The sequence below is a fragment of the Gymnoscopelus braueri genome (genome assembly GCF_963280865.1).
Source record: "Gymnoscopelus braueri genome assembly, chromosome: 9".
In the NCBI taxonomy this organism is placed as follows: Eukaryota; Metazoa; Chordata; class Actinopteri; order Myctophiformes; family Myctophidae; genus Gymnoscopelus; species Gymnoscopelus braueri.
In genome coordinates, this window is record NC_137610.1 from 25,659,743 (window position 1) to 25,679,633 (window position 19,891).

The following is a 19,891-nucleotide window of genomic DNA, read 5'->3' on the forward strand; positions in this document are numbered from 1 at the left end:
TAAGAGGCTTAGTGGTATACAGTGTGTGTGTGTGTGTGTGTTTGTGGGGCCGTTATTACCTCACAACACTAGAGCCTTACCACCGATATCTGTAAATATGCAGCCTATATATCAATTTCAAGATTTTACAAAAACATTGGTCAAATTTCTGTAACAACATGGTCTAGGACTCTCCAAAGTCGGGACCAGACCCAAAGAACAGGCATCCGTCTACGCCACACATCCAGGCCTCCTTCCAACCCAACACTCAGTCTCCAGAGAGGACTGTGGAGGGATGGATGCGACAGGGGACACGCCGAGAAGGGAGGAGGAGGTGTCGAGCATGATGTAACCACTGCCACCAGCTCACCTACATCATCCATCCATGACAGCAACAACAACATGGTATGCCTGGCTCATTGCCACCCAACAACACCAGCTGAATAACAACAGCTCTGACATTCGCGGTTATCCTGCCACCAACCCCCCCCGACCACAGCAGTGACAACTCCACTAAAGGCCAGGCATTCTGCTGGACGGAAAAATACTGGGTTGGTTATGCATTTGTTGCACATTTTCGTTTTATAATTGTATTTGTTGCATTTATACTGCTTTGGCCTCATCTTGGCCAGGTCTTGCTTGCAGAAGAGGTCTACGACCTCAATGTGTGAGTCATAATGGTTACGTTTTACATACAAAATGTAGTTTTCATTTCAAGACTTAAGCGAGGGCCCTTCAACCAAAAAAAGAATTCTGTGCACATCAGAGGGCTGATGGGGAGAAGAAAACAATGCAAGAGTTTGAGTGAGTGACTGAGTGAGTGAGTGAGCGAGCGAGGTTTAAGACATAACATGATGACAGCGTTGTTGGGTTGTGCGAGACACAGCAATATCATGATCACACATCTCAGTGTTATGGCCACATAACAAACAGTAAAGGATCAACAGAGGACAGGAAAGGGCAGGCAAAGATGAGAAAGAAAGAGAGAAAGAAAGACAGTGAGAGAAAGAAAGCAAGAGAAAGAACTAGGGGAAAGTTAAAGAAACAGTCAAAACATGAGGGAGAAATTAAGAATTAAGAGAAAGCGAGAGAAAGAAAAGGAAGGAGCGAAAGAAATAGAGAAAGAAGAAGTGATGGATTCCTGGACAAAGCCACATATTTCCCTCGTTGAGGTCATTGTTGGGATGACAGTTAAAACCACAGTGGAGCCCTGCCCTTCACTGAGGACTGGCACAGTCTGCCTTCCCACTGACAAACAAGAGACATGTGCACGCGCGCACACACACACACACACACACACACACACACGAGGACAGAGCCGCAAGGGCACAGAAACGCTCAATGGGACGGACACACAAAAACACCTCGGCACAAATCTCATTACGTTGTGTGAGTGGAAATGTTCACTCTCTCTACGCATCCCCGCAAACACATACGGACAAAAACAAAAACACTGGCATCCGCAGATGGCTCGTCAATGAACGGAGGCGAAAGAGGAAGTGGGCGGATAGCAGCTGCCTTCACAGTCAGGATGGGAAAATGAGAATGAGATTGACTGAAAAGGACGGGGCGGGGGAGGACAGATCAATAGATGCCCTGCCGTCCCGAGCACAGCGATCAAAAGCCCTCCCCCCCTTCTCGCCTCCACCAGTGCAAGGTCCTCAGTTGACCCAGGAACAGTGATACCTCTCGTCTCCTTCCCTTAGTCATCCTACAGCAATGGTTCTCAACGTCAGTCTGTAGCTCAGACTGACTTTGTGTACAGCTTCTCGATTATTTATATATAATCTTTAAATATATAGCTTTTTAGTTGCAAGCCTAGTGTACACACACACCCTGGCTTTAGGGTGATCAGGTGTACATAAGACTGTTGGCTGGGCTGTGGAGGAGCATAGGAAAACTGTCTCACCTGGGACCACGCATGAGCTTATTTAGTGACATCACTGCTGTGCCTGAAGGGGGGCAGACAACTGCACAACAAACATCTGTCTTCCATGCAAAACACCTAACCAGCTTATTCTAGTCTCTCTCTGTCTCTCTCTGAAGTAAAAGTATCCTTTCCTAGTACAGCACAGTCTGCTGACACAAATAACACAAAGGACGCATTTAGGGCTTGTGAAGTACAGTATTTTTTTTGGCACACAGCCCTCTAGCACTGTGAACAGACATAACAAGGAACTTTATGCATGTCACCTCGAAACATGCTAGTGTCAGCACTACGGCGGTACTCTCCCCCTCTGCCTCTTGGCAAACGTGTCCGTCCAGCAGCCTGACTTAATATAGCCTCGAGTAAAAGGGGGATTGGCGTCTGTACTGTTATGACGCATGGACCACCTGAAGACGTCAATCTGGGGGAGGGGGAGCTAACGTGCCCTTAAGACAAAAAAGACAAAACAAACCACCAACAACTCAAAAACTTCCCTTTTGTTAGGTCTCACTTTCCTGTCTCCTCTCCATCCTTGGTACAACGGCGACATGAGATGGTAGATAATTGAAACAAATGAGGGCACTGCTGCCAACAGCACTGCAGCAGAGGCAATTACACAGCTATGCGGGTAAGTGTGTGTATGTGATCCACAGACACAGTAGATGGAGAGAGAGAGAGCCTTTTACCTATGCATATTTTCCGCAACTCTGAACATTTTGAATTTGTGCAGATTAATCCGACTCAGATCAATATTGAGTGCATCTCAATCCATGCCCGTCCATCTACATGTGATATGTGACACCTGTTATATATACACGTGTTTTCTTGTCTGTAACCATTCAAAATAATAGCAGAAATAGTAGATGTACAAGCTCACAACGCATCTGTGAGCTTGTAGATCGCTTGTTGTGAGCTTGTAGATCACCATTTTGGAAATGGCTTAAGTGGTAACTTATATACTGTCTGTCTGTCTCTCCTGCTCTCAGAGGCGTAATTTCAGAAAAAGAAGAGAGAGAGAGCGCGAGTCTGAGGGAGGACTTACCTACTAACCACCACCACCCTTTCTGTCCCTTTTTAGACTGCGCCACTTTGCCAGCCCACCCCTCCCGTGGTTACCCTCGCTTGGAGACAAACTCCATAAACAGGAAGTAAGGCGCCCAGGCACTTCCTGCCTCCCCTGAATTGGGCCTCTTGTTCCCAGAGGCGCTGTGGAGAAGATGTGGGCTACTGCAGCCTGCTCTGCTGCAGCTAAACCCAACGCTTCACCACAAAACACTTTCCATGTCACCTTTACACCTCCTTTAGGCCTGGATCTAGCCTGTAGGTAGGCCCACTGCTGTGATAGTGGGTTCAGTATAAACCACTGAACACATCATGGGGGGTGAGCCTAAGGGTGGAAATCTGTCTTCCACTTGCAAATCGCAATGGCTTAGTGGTTCAAAATTCATTTATCTGTGACTAATGGACCCATAGTGCTGCGCCACACACACTCTCTGCCCTTCTACCCTGCTCATAATTCATCTGAAATATCAGTAGAGGGCTAAACAATACAGTCAATCTGACAAAAAGGGCACATGGCAGACTCTGCCGTCTCCGTGTCCTATGATGAAATGACTTGCTGTGCTTTCTCCTTGAGACAGTAGGTGGGGACGATGCTGCATCGAGATGCGTCAGCGGCAGAAGCACACACTTTCACTCGTGTGTGTGCATGTGCACAGTCATGCACACGCACGTGTACGCGTGTGCGAGTGCTGACTCTGCAGAGCTAAATGTGGAGGTAAGGTTACTGCAAGGCCTTCTCTTTCTCCGTTTCCTGAGCGAGCAGCAGCTCCCTCAACGTGCACACACACACACATGCACGCACACACACACACAGAGCTGCCATTATGTAACTGGCGTGTGAAGTCTACAGTGACATGGGGACAGGTGGAAACAGAGGACAGTTCAGTGTAGCACGTGTCTTCCTCCTTAAAACCTGAGTTATACTTAGTCACGCATACCAAAAATAGCCGATATACAAGCTCTCGTGAGCTTTTAGATCTTCTATATTCGAAGCGCAACGCCGATTCACAACCAAGTATATAAATCAACCTTTACAGGAGACCAAGTACCGGTGAGAAATTCAGAGGCCTTCTTCTCCCAGGACAAAGTTACTCTGTTATCTATGGTAATAGGTTACACGGCAATGAAACGGCAGAATCCTGCAGCTCATTTATATCCTGACAGTTTAAAGGACCACAATGGAAACAAGTCCCCAGGACTTTTTTGTGTTATCCTCTTAGCGTTAATGTCTCACTGTACCATGTGCCGTTTACATTTCTGACTAATAAAAGTATTCAGTCAATCAATCAATACACATAAGAACCCTCATTAAACCCTCTAGTTTTAGTAAAAACAGGCCTAAATTGCAAGTGTTCTGTCTGCCGTTTCCTGGTACACCGAAATAGCAGATTGACGTCTTGTCCCCCCCCCCCCCTCAGAATAGGCATCAAGTGGTTAAGGCTGTGTCCAAGCAAGCTTGAAAATGTAAGTGTTAAGGTGGAGCTAATAATTTCTGGCTCATTCAAAGCCTGATTATCAGACTAGTTGAACCGAGTAGAGATTCTCGAAGCACAAAGGAAAGGTCTAAGTCAGACAGGTCATGGACAGTTGAAGACCTCTACCGTAACCGCTTATGACCCATCGTCCAAATCCAATCTGCACAGTCCAGTCACAGCCAAAGTGTCATCTGGCCAGAAATACAGGCAGACAAGACAGGGAGGGAGTGTCTATTTGTAGCCACATGGTCCACCCTGAAGCCAATGGAACGTCATGCCCCCATTCGCCTGGGTCGACCTCAGACCCACACTGCACATGATGAACACCAGAGTTTAAGGCTGGCGGTTGGCGGTTGACCCACCACAGAGGACGCAAAACCTGTGTCTTAAACACAAACAAAACAACAACATCACAAATATTAATTTTGTGAATTTAGGCTTAAGAAAAGCACAGATCTCAAGTGCAAAACTGATTGGCTCAATAATAAAATATGAACCATTATATTATATTCGTAATAGCATTAGTAGTCCGGGATGTAAAAAGATGTAACAAGTGATATTGCGATAAGAAAAATGTCTCTATATCAGAAAGGTGGGCTATGGTCCCTATTTTTTTTTTGTAATTCTGTCCACTTATCTTCCACCACCATAACGTCGTCAAAAATACCCCAATTTAAGAGCTCAATTTTTCGTTCAATAATCCTATCCATCCATTCAGAATGGTAGAGTTCAACGTTTTTGGGGTCATCGTCGTTGGTCAAAATGACATAATTTCCATTATAACTAGAAATCAGTTAAATTGGTTCATTTTGCAACACGATATTTGACCTTGAGCCAGCTTGAAAGGTCAAACTCAAAGCTAGGAGAACGGCCAGACATCATCTGGTGCTATGGGGTGGGGTTTATTGTGTTTGGTACCATTTGGTTGACCTTACCTTGATGAAAGGCATGTTTTTATATCTCAGTACAGAAAAACACAGTATGTTGACCACTGGAGAGCTTGACATACTACAATTAAACAATCAGAATCCAAAATTATACTTATTTTAATGCATGAAATATCATTTCAACCAAGCTGTATGATAATTGCGAACGCGGAAGGAGGCGCGGCGAAGCCGCGCCTCCGACCAAGTGGAGCTTACTATGTAACCCTGCTCAGGTTGTGGGTCTGTCTGTCTGTATGTCTGTCTGTATGTCTGTCTGTGTGCATGCACTACCTATGTAGAGGGCGCCAGAGTGCAGGAATTTAGACAATGCTCTGATTTAAATGCAACACCACACACACACACACACACACACACACACACAATGTTCTCTCCCCATCACAGTGAAATAACACGGATTACAAGTCCGTAAATACACAATATTTTCGAGCTGCGTTCGCTTCCAGCGTTCGCGCGTCTTACTTGTGTTAATACAGTATAAATAGCATGTCTGCAGTGGTTGGAGGTGGTCTCCCTACTTTTCCATTGAGACAGTTTAACCAAATAAGATTTCAACAGACCATCAAATCTCCAGTTAAGAATTAAAGGACTGATCTGGTTAAGGTCCGATTGTGCAGTTAGAGAGTTTGCAGTGTGTGCTTCCCTCTGCCATTATAATACAGTATGATAGATATGGCACAGAGCAGTGGCAACATGGAACAGAGTCCCATCTGACTAATTTATCCAGTGAGCTTTTTAATAGAAACTATATAAACCAGAAATAAGTTCTCTCTATTCGCCAGTCATCCCCCTTGGCTAGAGTACAAACCGCGTAGTTTAAAGACGTTCCTCGAAGAAAAGCCACAGGCATTTTAGCTCGATCCAATTCAGGCCAATTTGAGTGACAGGCTGACGGGAGAACTAGGTATGGAATACCGGGCTGCGAGTGGTTGTATTTGGGAGCAGAATGGTGTCCTTGTTGAGCCGTTGGTCTGAGCTTTGTGGAACACATCAGGTCTGCCAAAGATAGCCTAACGAGAGACACATGGCAAACTGAGGTATGGCCAGTACTAACTCTTCTCTGTTACACACACACACACACTTTTGTAATGCAATGATGTACTCGGAAGAGCCATTGTTGCACAGCATGCAAGAAACTTCCCCATGTAACCAACTGTAGACAAAAACACATAAATATATTCATATTTGTCTTTCCGCAAGGAAGTCAACAACAGCAGCAGCGGGCATGTAGTTCCGGAACCAACAAACAATAGGAAATTTGTTTTTGTTCTTTTTGTGTTGTACACAGCAATTGTTTCTGGAGAGGAACTTGGGAGAGAAGAAATGGCCACAGATTGTACTTTTGACCTCTTTGTAGAGGAAAAATGCACAACGGATGGGAACCTCAGCTGGCAGGTCAAAAGATTTTCAGAAATTGCAGAGCTACAGCCTCACAATACATTGCATTGCGAAACTTACGAAAATGTTCACCTACAGTATGTCCCAAGTTAAGGAGGCCAGGGTTAAAGTGGTTCATTTGTGGGCCGATAAGACAGTGAGCCAGAGAGGAAGGATGACATGGCATATTACACCCCACGGTGTCATTTCTTATATCATATTATATGATGACACATGATACGATATCGGCTAGGGCTGGGCAATATTTTTTAATTCTCCAATATGATTGGAATATGGAATGAGATGTGAAGACATTTAAAGTGTTGGACTGTATGTGTAATTAAAGAAGGCCAGAGGAAGAAGACACATCAAATAGCATATTTGAGGACCAAATGTTGACATCACTTTAGAGTGGCGTCACCCGGCTCCAATATCAACACTTGATACTTGAACAAGTGACCACCTCCTCCTAATCCAACAAGACCTCCTCCTAATCCAAATGAGCCTCAGTTTGACTCCGACACCACCTCCACCTAATCCTCATTTTGACTCCCAACACCACCTCCTGCTAATCCACCACCTCCTAATCCAAGCGTGTCCTGAAGCTCCATACATAATACAGGGCCAGTGCCTAATGAACCGAGGCCCATTTCAACTCGTCCCACTTCATGTCACAATGTTGAAAATACTTTTCGATCACTCCCCTCTGAGCGATGTGATCAGCGTCGGAGCCGACATGGTCTGACTAAACCTCCACAGGCAGTCAGTAACTGCACAATAGGTACTGTTGAAACGCCCAGGGAGCTACAGGCGACTACTCAGGCCTGGTGGAACTTGTATATAAGATCAATGAGGACCTGTCTAGGCAGGGTGCGTGCGACTCACGCAAACCACACATCAATCAAAAAAAGGTGGACGACGTTGCTGCTGGGCCGCGTTACTGGCTGAGGGAAAAGTGGAGCGAGAGGAAGTGCCAAAAATAGAACCGATAGGCTGTTTTCTCTCAATGGCCCAATGACACGTCAGCGCTGCCCGCCAAGTCCCACCCCTGGCCTGGTGATAATTGCTCGAGTGGAGCTTGGAAAAACCAGAACTGCTCCTGGCACTAGCCTGACTTCACAAGACTTCTGCATGTGGCCTACACACACACACACACACACACACACACACACACACACACACACAGACTTTTAACAGTATGGCACATCATGTGCACAGCAAACACACACGCAGACACAAGATGCACACTGTTATCCATGTTCAGAAGAGCAAGGATGCGTAAACAAAGTCCCGAATCACTGCGACATCTGATGGCCTAATCCAATGCAGATGTGTGTGTGTGGGTGCGTGCGTGCTTGTATGCCTCTATTATAGCTTGAATTTAGCCCTCACCATCAAAACGCTCCTCTGGGAGCTACAAGGTTATATATAGACTTTATACTGCAGTGAAGGCAGACCCGTGCTGGCTAACCCCAAACCACAAGAGAGGGGAACCAGATCCCTTCCAGTCCAGACTGCTAGGGGCAAGGCTAACTCAAGTCATCCACCCAGCCTAAGCACAACAGCCAGCTATAAGAACAGGGCAGGAATCAATAACCTATCCCAACCAACCCAACCCAGGCTCTCATCTGGTTTAACTGCAGTGAACTATTACAAAGTTAAATACTTCATCAATGGCAGTAATGACCAATAGATGGTGCCAAGTCCGTCAACAGTTGAAAAAAGGCAAGTGTAGGTTTTTCTCTGCCAAAATGGTTTGGTGCCAAATATATAAAAATGTCCACAAATTTGACTGTTCCTGTACTTATCCTAGAGGGGTCATTGTAACTAGACGAAAGTGCAAAGTCCATCCGCAAACCCCCTCCTCCCCCCTTGGGAAGGAACACTGTGTCCAAACAAACACAGACGCAGAGCTTGGGGGCACGGGGCAACAGAGGAAAGGTTCTGCTCGGATTTTCGGCTCAAATCAACGTTCTCCTGCAACCTACAGTACGACCGGCTAAACCCTGTAACACAGCAACTCATGAATCCTCCTCTTTGCTCTGACGTAGAGGGGATGGCTGCGTGCCATTTCCATCCCTCTGCCCTAAGCTTGCCTTGCCCCCCCCCCCCCTCGTGCAAAAAAACCTTTATACACAACCCTGTGCATCTGACTACAGCAAAATCTCTGCCTTCTAATGCAGCACTGTCCTTAAATATCTCAGCACAATAACAGAAGCGAGAACTATGAAATTGGCTCAAATGAGGAGGGAGGGGAGGGGAAGGTGGGAGAGAGGGATGGAAGGAGAGAAAGAAAGACCCAGAACTTTAAGTGTGCGACAACATGGGATGAGATTGTTGGGATGGAGGAGGTGGTGGAAAATCGCGAGTCAACAACGATGGCAACAATGGCAATAAACAACAACAGAACGGAGATAAACATAATAGGGGAGAGAGAAAGAGAGTGTGAGAGAGAGAGTGATGTATATATGCGTCACTGTACCTGTAAAAGAAGCAATCACAGCACACCAGAACCCCCATCCAGCTGACTGTAGAGACAGAGCCGGGGTACTGATGGGTCAGGGCCCAGCTCCCTTCTGCTCTCTCTGTCACACACACTCGCCTACAGGTATAATAGAGCTGCTGCTGCTGCTTCCAGCCCCAGCATAACACCTTCTGCAATCAGATGCGCACGTGTGGAGCGGTTGCCCGACCGCACACCAGTGGCTGGCGTCCCTTTGACTTTATCGTGGGTCACGTGGAAAACCGTGCACGTGCTCACAGCGCTGTGCAGTAAACACACTCTCCCACACACACAGGGAAACAGTCTTCCAGAGTGAGCAGAAAAAGAGAAAAAGGATCATTCACAAAACAAGAGTCCGTTCTGAGTGCGTGCTCTCCTCTCCTCTTCTAACTACTGCGACTGCCTGCCTCTCTTCTCTTCTCTCCCTCTAGCTCTCTCGCTCTCTGCGCCTGCCCTCGCTCCCTCGCTGGCTTCCACTTGAAAGGCGGGAAGATTAGCTTGGCAAACAGACTCCCATAAACAAAGTGCTGACTGCTGGGAGGTACGGGCAGGATTGCAGGGGACAGAGAGATGGGTAGAGATAGAGAGAATGAGAGAGAGGGGGCGAGAGAGAGAGAGGAAACATTCCCTGGTGGTAGAAATCTCTGCCATCTGTATTCATCCCAAACAAGGTTTAAACATCGTCCCCACCCATCTGTCCTCTGTAGTCTGTAATGCACGAACACAAACACGGGAACACACACACACACGCCTGTGTAATCTTTAGCAAAAAGTTACTCAATGCGGTAGCCTGGCAGCCTCTATTCGTGGGCTGCAAAAATGCCTTTGCTCAGTACAAGATAGAGAGGCACTAGGTGAGCTGTTAAACACACTGGCTCATCGTTAACTTAGGTGGTACCAAAAGCATACACGCTGACAACAAAAACACTCTTACACACACACACACACACACACACACACGCACACATTTGACTATTATTCATTCACACAAATGACGCAGAGGTATGGGAGTGGCTACTGGCTAGCGCTGCAACACACCCCCAGGAAGCGTGCCAATCGCTGCAGAGCGCGTTTGGTTGCTGCGCGTGCAAACACGGTGAAGGGCACACAGTGAATTATAGACCTCATCACGTATGACCTCCCTGTATCCTTCCTTCCGCTCGCTAGTAGCCACCCACTGTCTCAACATCTAGTGAGATGAAATGAAACCCTTTTTGTTTGCTCTCAAATGTTCTCTGATCATGCGGTGGACGTGCGCATCCTCTTTCCACAGATTCCTGCAAGCAAAGATGTCAGGTGCCTCTGTGTGTGTGTGTGTGTGTGTGTGTGTGTGTGTGTGTGTGTGTGTTCCAAGGCTACAGAGAGTTGAGTGTTCCACTAGACAACACCTCACGATTAACTGACCGTGAGAAGACAGCCACTTCAGCTGAACGGCAGCAGTCAACGTTTGAGCACACACATACACGGGGGCGCGCGCGCGCGCACGCACACACACACACACACACACACACACACACACACACAAACTCCACTCTCATCTAAAATTGAGTCAAAGAGTTGAGGAGAAAATAGCTACACCTACAGGTCATGCTGCAAATTCTTTGAAGTTGATGGACCGACCTTACCACTCTAAGAGCCCTGCCGCTAGTGGGCCTTAACAATTTGAGGACATTTGTGTGACAACCACACATTATTACTGTAATATATATTTAATTCACTACATCAGTCATTTGTGCGCATTTATTCTCCACTGTACAGAGCCAAATTCTAAAATGATATAAATATATACATTAACCATTTTCAACCTGGCGTCCCTATTTTGGGCATGCCATTATAAAGATTTTAATTAGTATTGTATTGTATATATGTATATCTGCTATTTTCGCTATGAATACAGGTGTGCCTTGAGATTTGGTTTTGCCCATTTCTGTACAAACACATTTGAAAACCACTGTTGAAAACAGTGTCCACATTTTGTCTAGAAAAACATCTGGCATTATGTCATCATGACAGGGGCAGTGGATTGGTTCCTTATATTCTGTTGCCAACATACTGTATCTAAGCGAAGCTTCTTTGACAATGAGGGTTAGCTAACCCTAGCACAAGAGAAATGGTGCATTTATATAGCGCCTATATCCAAAGCGCTTTATAATGTGCAACACACACACACACACACACACACACACACAATCTAGTGTCTTGCTAAAGGACACTTCGGCACCAACTCTGGGGGAGCCTGGAATGAAACAGGGGACCTTCCAGCTGCCGCCCCAGATATGACCTTAAGACAGATGTGACCTAAAAGCCGACTCTATACCAGTGGTTTACAACAACCCCCAGTCCTCTAGGACCCCTGTAGTGCTACATTTCCACATCCTAGAATGGAAAACCAGCAGCACCAGGGAGTATCTGGAGAGACTGAGGGGGTTCCAGGGGGTCCCCAGCAAAAAGTAGTCAATGTATCACAATCATTTTAACCACTTTATCCATTGGATATTCAAAAATAGCAGATCTACAAGTTCACAGCACTGTACATCTTCCATTATTGAAAAATATCAAAAATGTTTGGAAACTTTTCTTTTTAGATACATCTTCTCTTCTGGGGGTCCCTGGCACAAAACATTTTCAGATAGGAGGTCCACGGCCGAATACATATCAATTTGGGTGGTCCTTGGCGCAAAAAGGTTTGAGAACTAACCGTTCTAGAATCTATAACTGCCTCAGGCATCACCACAGGGGGACATGATGACTGTACAGTACAGTGCAGTACTGGATCACTTCCCCGTTTCTGAAAGATGAGACGGGACGGGGGGAGCTTGCAGCAGCAGCACAGCAGTTTATTTTAGCTAACAATGACATCATCCTTTCTTCTCCCCTTTCTCTTCAGCGCCACCTTCCTCCTGCCTGTCACCACCGAAGCTCCACCTTCACTTTTCATTGTCCCTACTCCTTCTACACTCCTATACCTAGATGATGGGGGGGGGGGGGGGGGACGTGAGACCCCTGCTCACTGGCAGAGGAACGCGAGGTCAGCAGCGCTCATGCAAAACTGAGAAACAAAGAAGACTTAATCTGAAGCTCCTGTGCTTCCGTTTTGCACACGCATAGCCACACACACACACACGTCTTAATTGAATACACACAAGAGGGAGTGCATAGTCATAACAATGCTCTCATGTTTGTGCCTGTGTGATGGAGTGGGTGTGCAATCAGCATTCATTCATTAGGTCCCTTTGTGTTTCAGCACAAGAGTCAGGATGTGCTGTGTGTGTGTGTGTGTGTGTGTGTGTGTGTGTGTGTGTGTGTGTGTGTGTGTGTGTGTGTGTCACACACACACAGCGGAAGGGGGCCTGTGCCTGATAACAATTCTGAGGGAGAAAGCGCCAAGCCAGAGGAGAAAAGAAGGAAGGGAAACTGCCATTACATCAACAGCCACTTTCAACAAATGATCAAGTATGCACATGTGCCCACTAGAACAAAAGACACTACATCAAAATATCCAGATGAATAATTACAGAAGAAATCCGGTGCTAAACAGTCGCACTCTCTCTGAGCTGAGCTGGATGGCAGAAGCATTCAAACTTGTGGTGCAGCTGGGGTTTGATAATATAAGGGGAGGAAGAGGGAGACAAAGAAAGTCCTTTTCATTAAACTTGTGACTCGGAGAGAGAGAGAGAGAGAGATGGCATAATGACACAAACAGTGGAATCAGTGGGAAACACTCGTGATCCGCTCTATAAATGCCTGGGAGGTGAATACAGCCTGTTGAGGTCATGTCATCACAAAGTGGGCTAGGGGGAACAAACTTATAACCTCTCTCTCTCTCACACACACACACACACACACACACACACACACACACACACACACAGCAGAAGTTACTATGGGGGATGGATCCTTTTTCTGTGGAGGTGATGTGAGGGGGGGGGCTCTTGCAATGGATCCTGAGGGATGGAGACAGAGGGAGAGCTAGTTTTCATTCTCCTGTCAATGGAAGACAGCAAACACTGAAGAGAGAAAACAAAAGAGAGCCCCCCCCTCCCTCCCTATCTCCCATAGCAAGATGGACAGGTTTACCCTGACCTACACGTGGACACTACAATGGTGGAATCACCATGAATGAAGCAACCGTGACAGTAGCTCATCTGTTCAACCACGAGTGTCACTTCTTCACAACAACAGCCGCATTAGCCTATACCAAAGCAGGAGTTATATTTTCTAAATACAAATATTTCAATTTTCCGATTGCAAAAAAAGCGCCACATTAATGTAGAAACAAAACTAAAATCACATCGATACTCGGGCATCATCATCATTGCAAAGCGTCACTCGGTCACGAGTTGTTTTAACATAAAACAAAAGGTGTTGACATTATGACATAGCCTACTAAACGCTCCCTGCAGAGATTATGCGTGAAGTTACCGCGTGGGTTCGCTTTAATAGAAGCACCTTTCTTGTTCTCTTACCTATTTAACGTATAGGAGCCGTTCCGTTTGAACCTCATCGCGGACGACAGTAAACGGATAAAGAAATCCAGAATTGATTTGTTTTCCCGCAGGTTCGTGTAACGACCCAGTAGACAGCAGAAAAGCAGCGTGTGCGTGTGTGTGTGTGTGTATGCTAATGGAAGTAGACCGGCTGGCTGCTGCTACTGCAGAGTCACACGATGAACAATAATATAACCCGAACACTGGACTAGTCTAGAGCAGCCTTGCCTTGCAGAGCTTTTCTTCTCTTTTATGCTTTCTTCTCTCTATCGCTGTGTTTTCCAGACCTCCGCCCCCCCCCCTCTTCCCTCCTCTCTCCGGTTCTACAGCTTCCGTGGGGCAGGGAGGGTTGTTCTTTTCACATCACTATAGTGAGAGAGAGTCATTCGGGTTGTTTCCGACCAGATGATGCAAAAAAAAAAAAAAAAACGTTTCCAAGCGACAAAGTTAATTAGATTAATTAAGCGATCGCTGTACGTTTTACAGTACAGTGGTGACGGAACTTCCAGACAATGCAACAGAAGCGTCTGTCTCTCTCTTTGTGACACACTGACAGACAGACACACACACACCCCACACAGCTATTCCAACCCATTAAGACCTGAGAAGATTCTAGAAATGTCTTCTAAATCCTAAAAAAAAATTGAAAAAAAAACCCAATTTTTTTTCCCTCGATTTTTCAAAAATAGCAGATCTACAAGTTCATAGCGGTGCCGCGCTATGAGCTTGTATATCTGCTATTTTTGAATAGCCTAAAGAAATCTAAAGTGACACAGATGCGTTCCAGGTATCAATGGGTTAACAAAACGTTATTTTAACCCATCTGTATGGTAGAGTATGTAATGCAATATAATAACTATAATAACATCTGCAGTGGTTGGAGGAAACTATATAGACCCTGGCCTGGTGTCAGGTAGGACTGAAGGAACACATTGTTGCCGTCGGGCAGAATCACCATATTTTAACATTTTGTGTTTTTTCGTAAATTAACGACCTATTTGATCATACTACAGCGTCACACAAAAATATCCAAAATAGCAGATCTACAAGCTCAAAACGCGGTGCGAAGCGATGCGTTTTGAGCTTGTCGATCTGCTATTTTGGATATTTTTTTATCTGAATGCTGGAAAAGTAACAGTAGGCTATGAGGTTTCCACCCGACAGACACGACATACCGGTTGACAAGTACTTCTGCCCGAAGCTCCTAAATAAGTGTAATAGCTCACCTAACCAAGCACGGATTGTGTCTGGATCTCTGGGAGTGCGGTAGAAATTTGGTCTACCGTGCAGGGGACTGGGGTTCAAATCACACGTAGGACATGAAACATAACGACATTACGGAACGTAGCTTTAACTTAACTCAACAAATGGATAAAGTAACATGAGGCTCTTTTACTGTGTACCACTGAAGTTCACTCCAGTCCACACCAATAAAAACTGAAATATGTCATAAGTAACATTAGCTACAACTGTACAAGTTCCAGGAACAGAACCCCAAGAGCTTGACAAATTGATGAAAGCAAAATATAGGCTATAGAATATAGATCATCAGCCGCCAGGCAGTACATTTATGAAATATTATTCATATGGAATCCTGACCGCCTGGTCTTTTTCCACAGCCTGGACCCAGAGGGACCAATCATGGCTCTTGTGTTTCAAGAGCGTTTTCTATCTGCGGGGCTATATTCCCTCCGTAGGATGTAAACAGAGAACCAGAACACAGACCCATTACCCCAACACTTGTCACAGCATGAAGGGTGAAATAGATTTGAAAGCCAAGAATAGGATCCATAACAGCCATTTAAATCCAGAGCGGTCTTTCCAAGTAGTATTGCATGTCTGTGTTTATGTATCTACTGGTTCTCAAACTTTGTCAAGGACCCCAAAATTGAATATCGTTGCCGTCGGGCAAAAACCTCTTATCTCCATGTTCTAACTTTTTGTGTTTTATTGTGAATTCATTAATAATGCCCTACTTGATCATATAACAGCGTCACACAAAAGCATCAAAAGTAGCAGATCTACAAGCTCGTTTTGAGCTTGTAGATCTGCTACTTTTGCTGTTTTTGAATTTGAATCCTGAAAAGTAGTTTCCACCTGAACGAGCCGATATGTATTTGGCCACGGACCTCCATCTGAAAATGTATTGTGGCAGGGAGTGGACCCCCATACAAGAATTGTCATGATATATATATATATTTTTAAATAGACTGGAGTGAGCTTGTGGATCTGCTTTTTTCAAATAACCGATGTATACAGAGTTAAAGTGGTTAAAATGAAATCTATATGCTATATTAAGTCACCACTGATCTAATAAACTGCAGCCAACCATAAGTTTACACCAGGTATAAAAACAAAAAGAGCGGGTGAAATTCTTTTTTAAATGCATTTCACAAAGGAATCTTTGGCAACAGCTACACATGCTATGTGACATTTCAACCGTTCTCTCTGAACATAGCAGCAGCTTATTATGGGAATGTTAAAATGCATGGAAGGCAGACAGTCAGCCAGCCAGCCAGACTAACTTGGACTCGGAGCTGACACTGAAGTGACACTGGAATGACTTTACAATGACAGATAGAGATCTTTATCGCCCCGGTTAGTGTCTAGATGTGCATTGTGTCCCTTTAGGGAAGGCAGCTTGTATCACCTGCCGGCTGGGGATCTCTCCTTTCCTTTCCTTTACCAGTGTGTGTGTGTGTGTGTGTGTGTGTGTGTGTGTGTGTGTGTGTGTGTGTGTGTGTGTGTGTGTGTGTGTGTGTGTGTGTGTGTGTGTGTGTGTGTGTGTGTACAGTGACTACGGACTATTAAGGCCGAACAAGGGTGGGGTTAGTCAAAGGTCACGTTTTTTGTCAATACATTTGGCTTGCAGGCTAAAAGGTCTCGTCATATTAGACATCACCTGAGGGAGGGGAGGGAGAGAGATTTTGTCAAGCAACAGGCCAGGACACACAGAGAGACAGAGAGACAGAGAGAGAGAGATTATAATTTTGGATACTGCTGAAAGGCTTCTTCTTATAAGCTTTTTTAATCTTTCTTAGATTTTCTTTTTATTATTATGAATATTGTCATTGTATGTGATTGTAGCATAGTACTTTGAGGACCTCACAAAATAGCATTTGGCTTCTTGTACCTGTATGAGTGGTGACAAATAAGGCTCGATTCCTGATAGTAAGACCGTGCGTCACTTCCCGTAAACAACCAATTTTCATTTGAAATATGAGTTAATGTTCGGTAAGTGACCAATCTGTATGGGTACAGCATGTTCCTCGGTAGTGTCACGAGGCACTATAAATCAATCAGCCATAAGCTGGTGCATTGAGGGGGGATCTGTGTGCTGATGTGTGGACCATAAAATGATGAATGAAGACAAGTAAAGGGCTCTGCGGGTTAGCATTACATCATGGACTGCAATGTGTGCTTGCAGTTGCATTAGTGCATTTCTCTCTCTCTGTCTGTGTGTGCGTGTGCGTGTGCGTGTGCGTGTGCGTGTGTGTGTGTGTGTGTGTGTGTGGTCTCTCTTTCCCAACAGAAGCACTCAGTTTCAGTGCACAGTAAAACCCATGGTGTTATTTTAACTCCGAAAGAGTGTACCAATGGAACCAAATGGACCTGCACTCTTCGGAGTGAGGGTCATTTATTATACCGTAAAGAGCAGACTGGCAAACAAAACTGCTGATCAATCAATCGCTCTGCTGCTGCTGCTGCTGCTTGCTGGCAGACAACTCACTGCATAGTTACGCAACGACCGCTGGAAGAAGAGGAGGAGGAGGGGGAGGAGGAGGAGAGAGGAGGGGGATACAGAGGGGAGGTACAGTCCAGTCCAGGGGGTCGTGACGGCCCGGGGATGGCGTCGGGTGGGTCGGAGGGAGACAAGAAAAATACAAGAAAAACGGCAGGGAGATATACAGTATACGGATACGCCACGGCAGGAAATGAAGAAACACCCTTGGGCGAGCGAAAGGCAGGGGAGGGTAAAGGAGCACTGCAAACCACAGGGACAATTAGCTGATGTTTTATTGCGCTGCAGTTGAAAACAACCCCTCCCTCCCTCCTCCCTTCTCCTCACCCCGGCCCTCCCTCCCTCTTCGAAGTTACAAAGCATTTCTCCTCCTTTGCATGTATTCATCACCTCCTCCAGCGGCCCTGCTCGTTGTGGTCATTGCTCTTTACGGTGACGGCCATTAGTCCTTTTGCCTGCCGTTGTCAGGCAAAAGCATCATTCATACTGGACCGGTTGTCGCTTGCCGACAAGAACTGACTTTCAAGCTAACGAGGCGACACCCTGCCGTTGTACGGTGTATGAATGAGGCTTAATTCAAGCTTTGTTCCTTGCTTGCGCAAGCCCTCGTTTCCCATTCATGTCTTTCCAGGCGTTACCAGGGTTGCATCATTTGTCCCCTTGATATGTCCATCTGGTTCTCTCTTCCCCTCTCTCTCGCTCTCTCTCTCTTTACCTCCTTCCTGGTGTACACTGCAAAGACCGAAGTGTCGATTTAACTCAAGAGTCAAAAAATTATGCCTTTATCTTAAATTAAAACTCTGGACTTTGCTTTTTATGTTGTGTAAGAATGGTAGCGAATTTAACGTGTGTGTGTGTGTGTGTGTGTGTGTGTGTGGGAAGGGGGGCACTTATGGCATACAGTCCTCATGCTACAAAAAGTACTTTATCTTAATCTCTATAGTCCTTCTCACCCCCCCCCCCCCCTCCAGCTCCTCATCCACTGCTACAATTTGGACGTTGAAAAAATCCTTTGCAGAGCTATTCTCTTCTTTTCCTTTACCACATAAGTCCGTTATCCCTCCTTCTTCCCCATACTGAAGCTGGGGGAGCCTTATGGGGGAGATAGCTAAAGAAAGAGCGAAAGACAGAAACAAACAAACAAAGAAAGAAAGATGGAGAGAGAGAGAGAGATGGAGAGAAAGAGGCTTCCAGAAAACAGCTCTGGTTGACTGCAGTGTTGTGGGGTAAAACCCTGGCCCCCCCTGTCCAGCACAGGCTTTCCAGGAATACGCTACAAAGAGCCAAGTTAAGTTTGACCGCCTGCGGTGCACACAGATCACACACGTGCGAGCGTTTAACACGCACGCAGATGAATGCGCGCACACACACACACACACACACAGAGTGACTGTGAGCGGGAAAGGGGGCAACATTAGTAGGAGGAGAGACCATATCACTGCGCCAGGTCATGTTCAGCAGCACAGGGGAGATGATGACAGTGGGCGCACACACAAACCACACACACACGGCCAAAAATAAGAGCCATCTATTATGAAACAACCCACTGGCTGCAGACCCAAGCACAGTATGAACCTTGAGTTTCTCTCTCACACACACACTCAGTGTGTACACTGAGAAGTCAACACACAAACACACACTCTAAACACAGTTAAAGCAGTGTATGTGAGCTGGGGCAGACCAGGGGGGGGTGCAGTATGAAAGGGCCTATAGAACAGCCAGGCAGGCAGACGCCAGCTGTCGGCTTGTCTGTCTGTAACATACAGCCTGGTCTATACAGTCAAGACAGCAAGACATAGCTCACCTTTAATATCTGCCCCGTGTGGATCTCTGTCTCCGCATGTGCCTTTAATATCTGCCCTGTGTGGATCTCTGTCTCTGCATGTGTCTTTAATATCTGCCCTGTGTGGATCTGTGTCTCTGCATGTGTCTTTAATATCTGCCCTGTGTGGATCTGTGTCTCTGCATGTGCCTTTTGGTGTTTAAATTAAATGGTTGCCAATCCTCTTCCCCCGCCTGCTTGCCAGTCAGTCAGTCAGTCAGTCAGTCAGTCAGTCAGTCAGTCAGTCAGTCAGTCAGTCAGTCACTGGGCCTGGTGAGTGTAGACCTGTCACAATTATTACATAATCGCAATTATTTTCATAATCGTCATAATAGTTTTAGAACAACCACAATCCCAGGAGGGATATGGAACCAAACCAGGTAAGCCAGGTAGGTAGGCACAGACAAACCTACATACACACACCACATGGAGAGAGAAACAATGATTTTCACAAATCAATTAGAGGGATAAACAACTTGATTGTTGCACTACACCATTCACAGAATGTAAACATAGACAAATACCCAGAGAGTATTGCTAGAAAAGAACAAGAACTGATGGATTTTATAAAAC

The 19,891-nt window shown here is 45.8% G+C and overlaps 1 protein-coding gene across 3 annotated transcripts in view; it reads right to left on the reverse strand.

Annotated features, from left to right (window-relative positions):
* mob2a (MOB kinase activator 2a) overlaps positions 1-19,891 on the reverse strand; it is a 91,679-nt gene that overhangs the window by 37,128 nt on the left and 34,660 nt on the right. Inside the window, exon 1 of one of the 3 annotated variants that reach the window (XM_080438581.1) lies at positions 13,734-13,935. The exons of 1 other annotated variant lie outside the window; for it this stretch is intronic. In XM_080438581.1, coding sequence (XP_080294707.1) covers positions 13,734-13,771 — 38 coding nt within the window. In that variant the 5' untranslated portion in view covers positions 13,772-13,935. Of the gene's footprint in view, positions 1-9,246; positions 9,725-13,733; positions 13,936-19,891 lie in introns of those variants that run through there. One more of the 3 variants, XM_080438580.1, reaches the window with a different exon arrangement.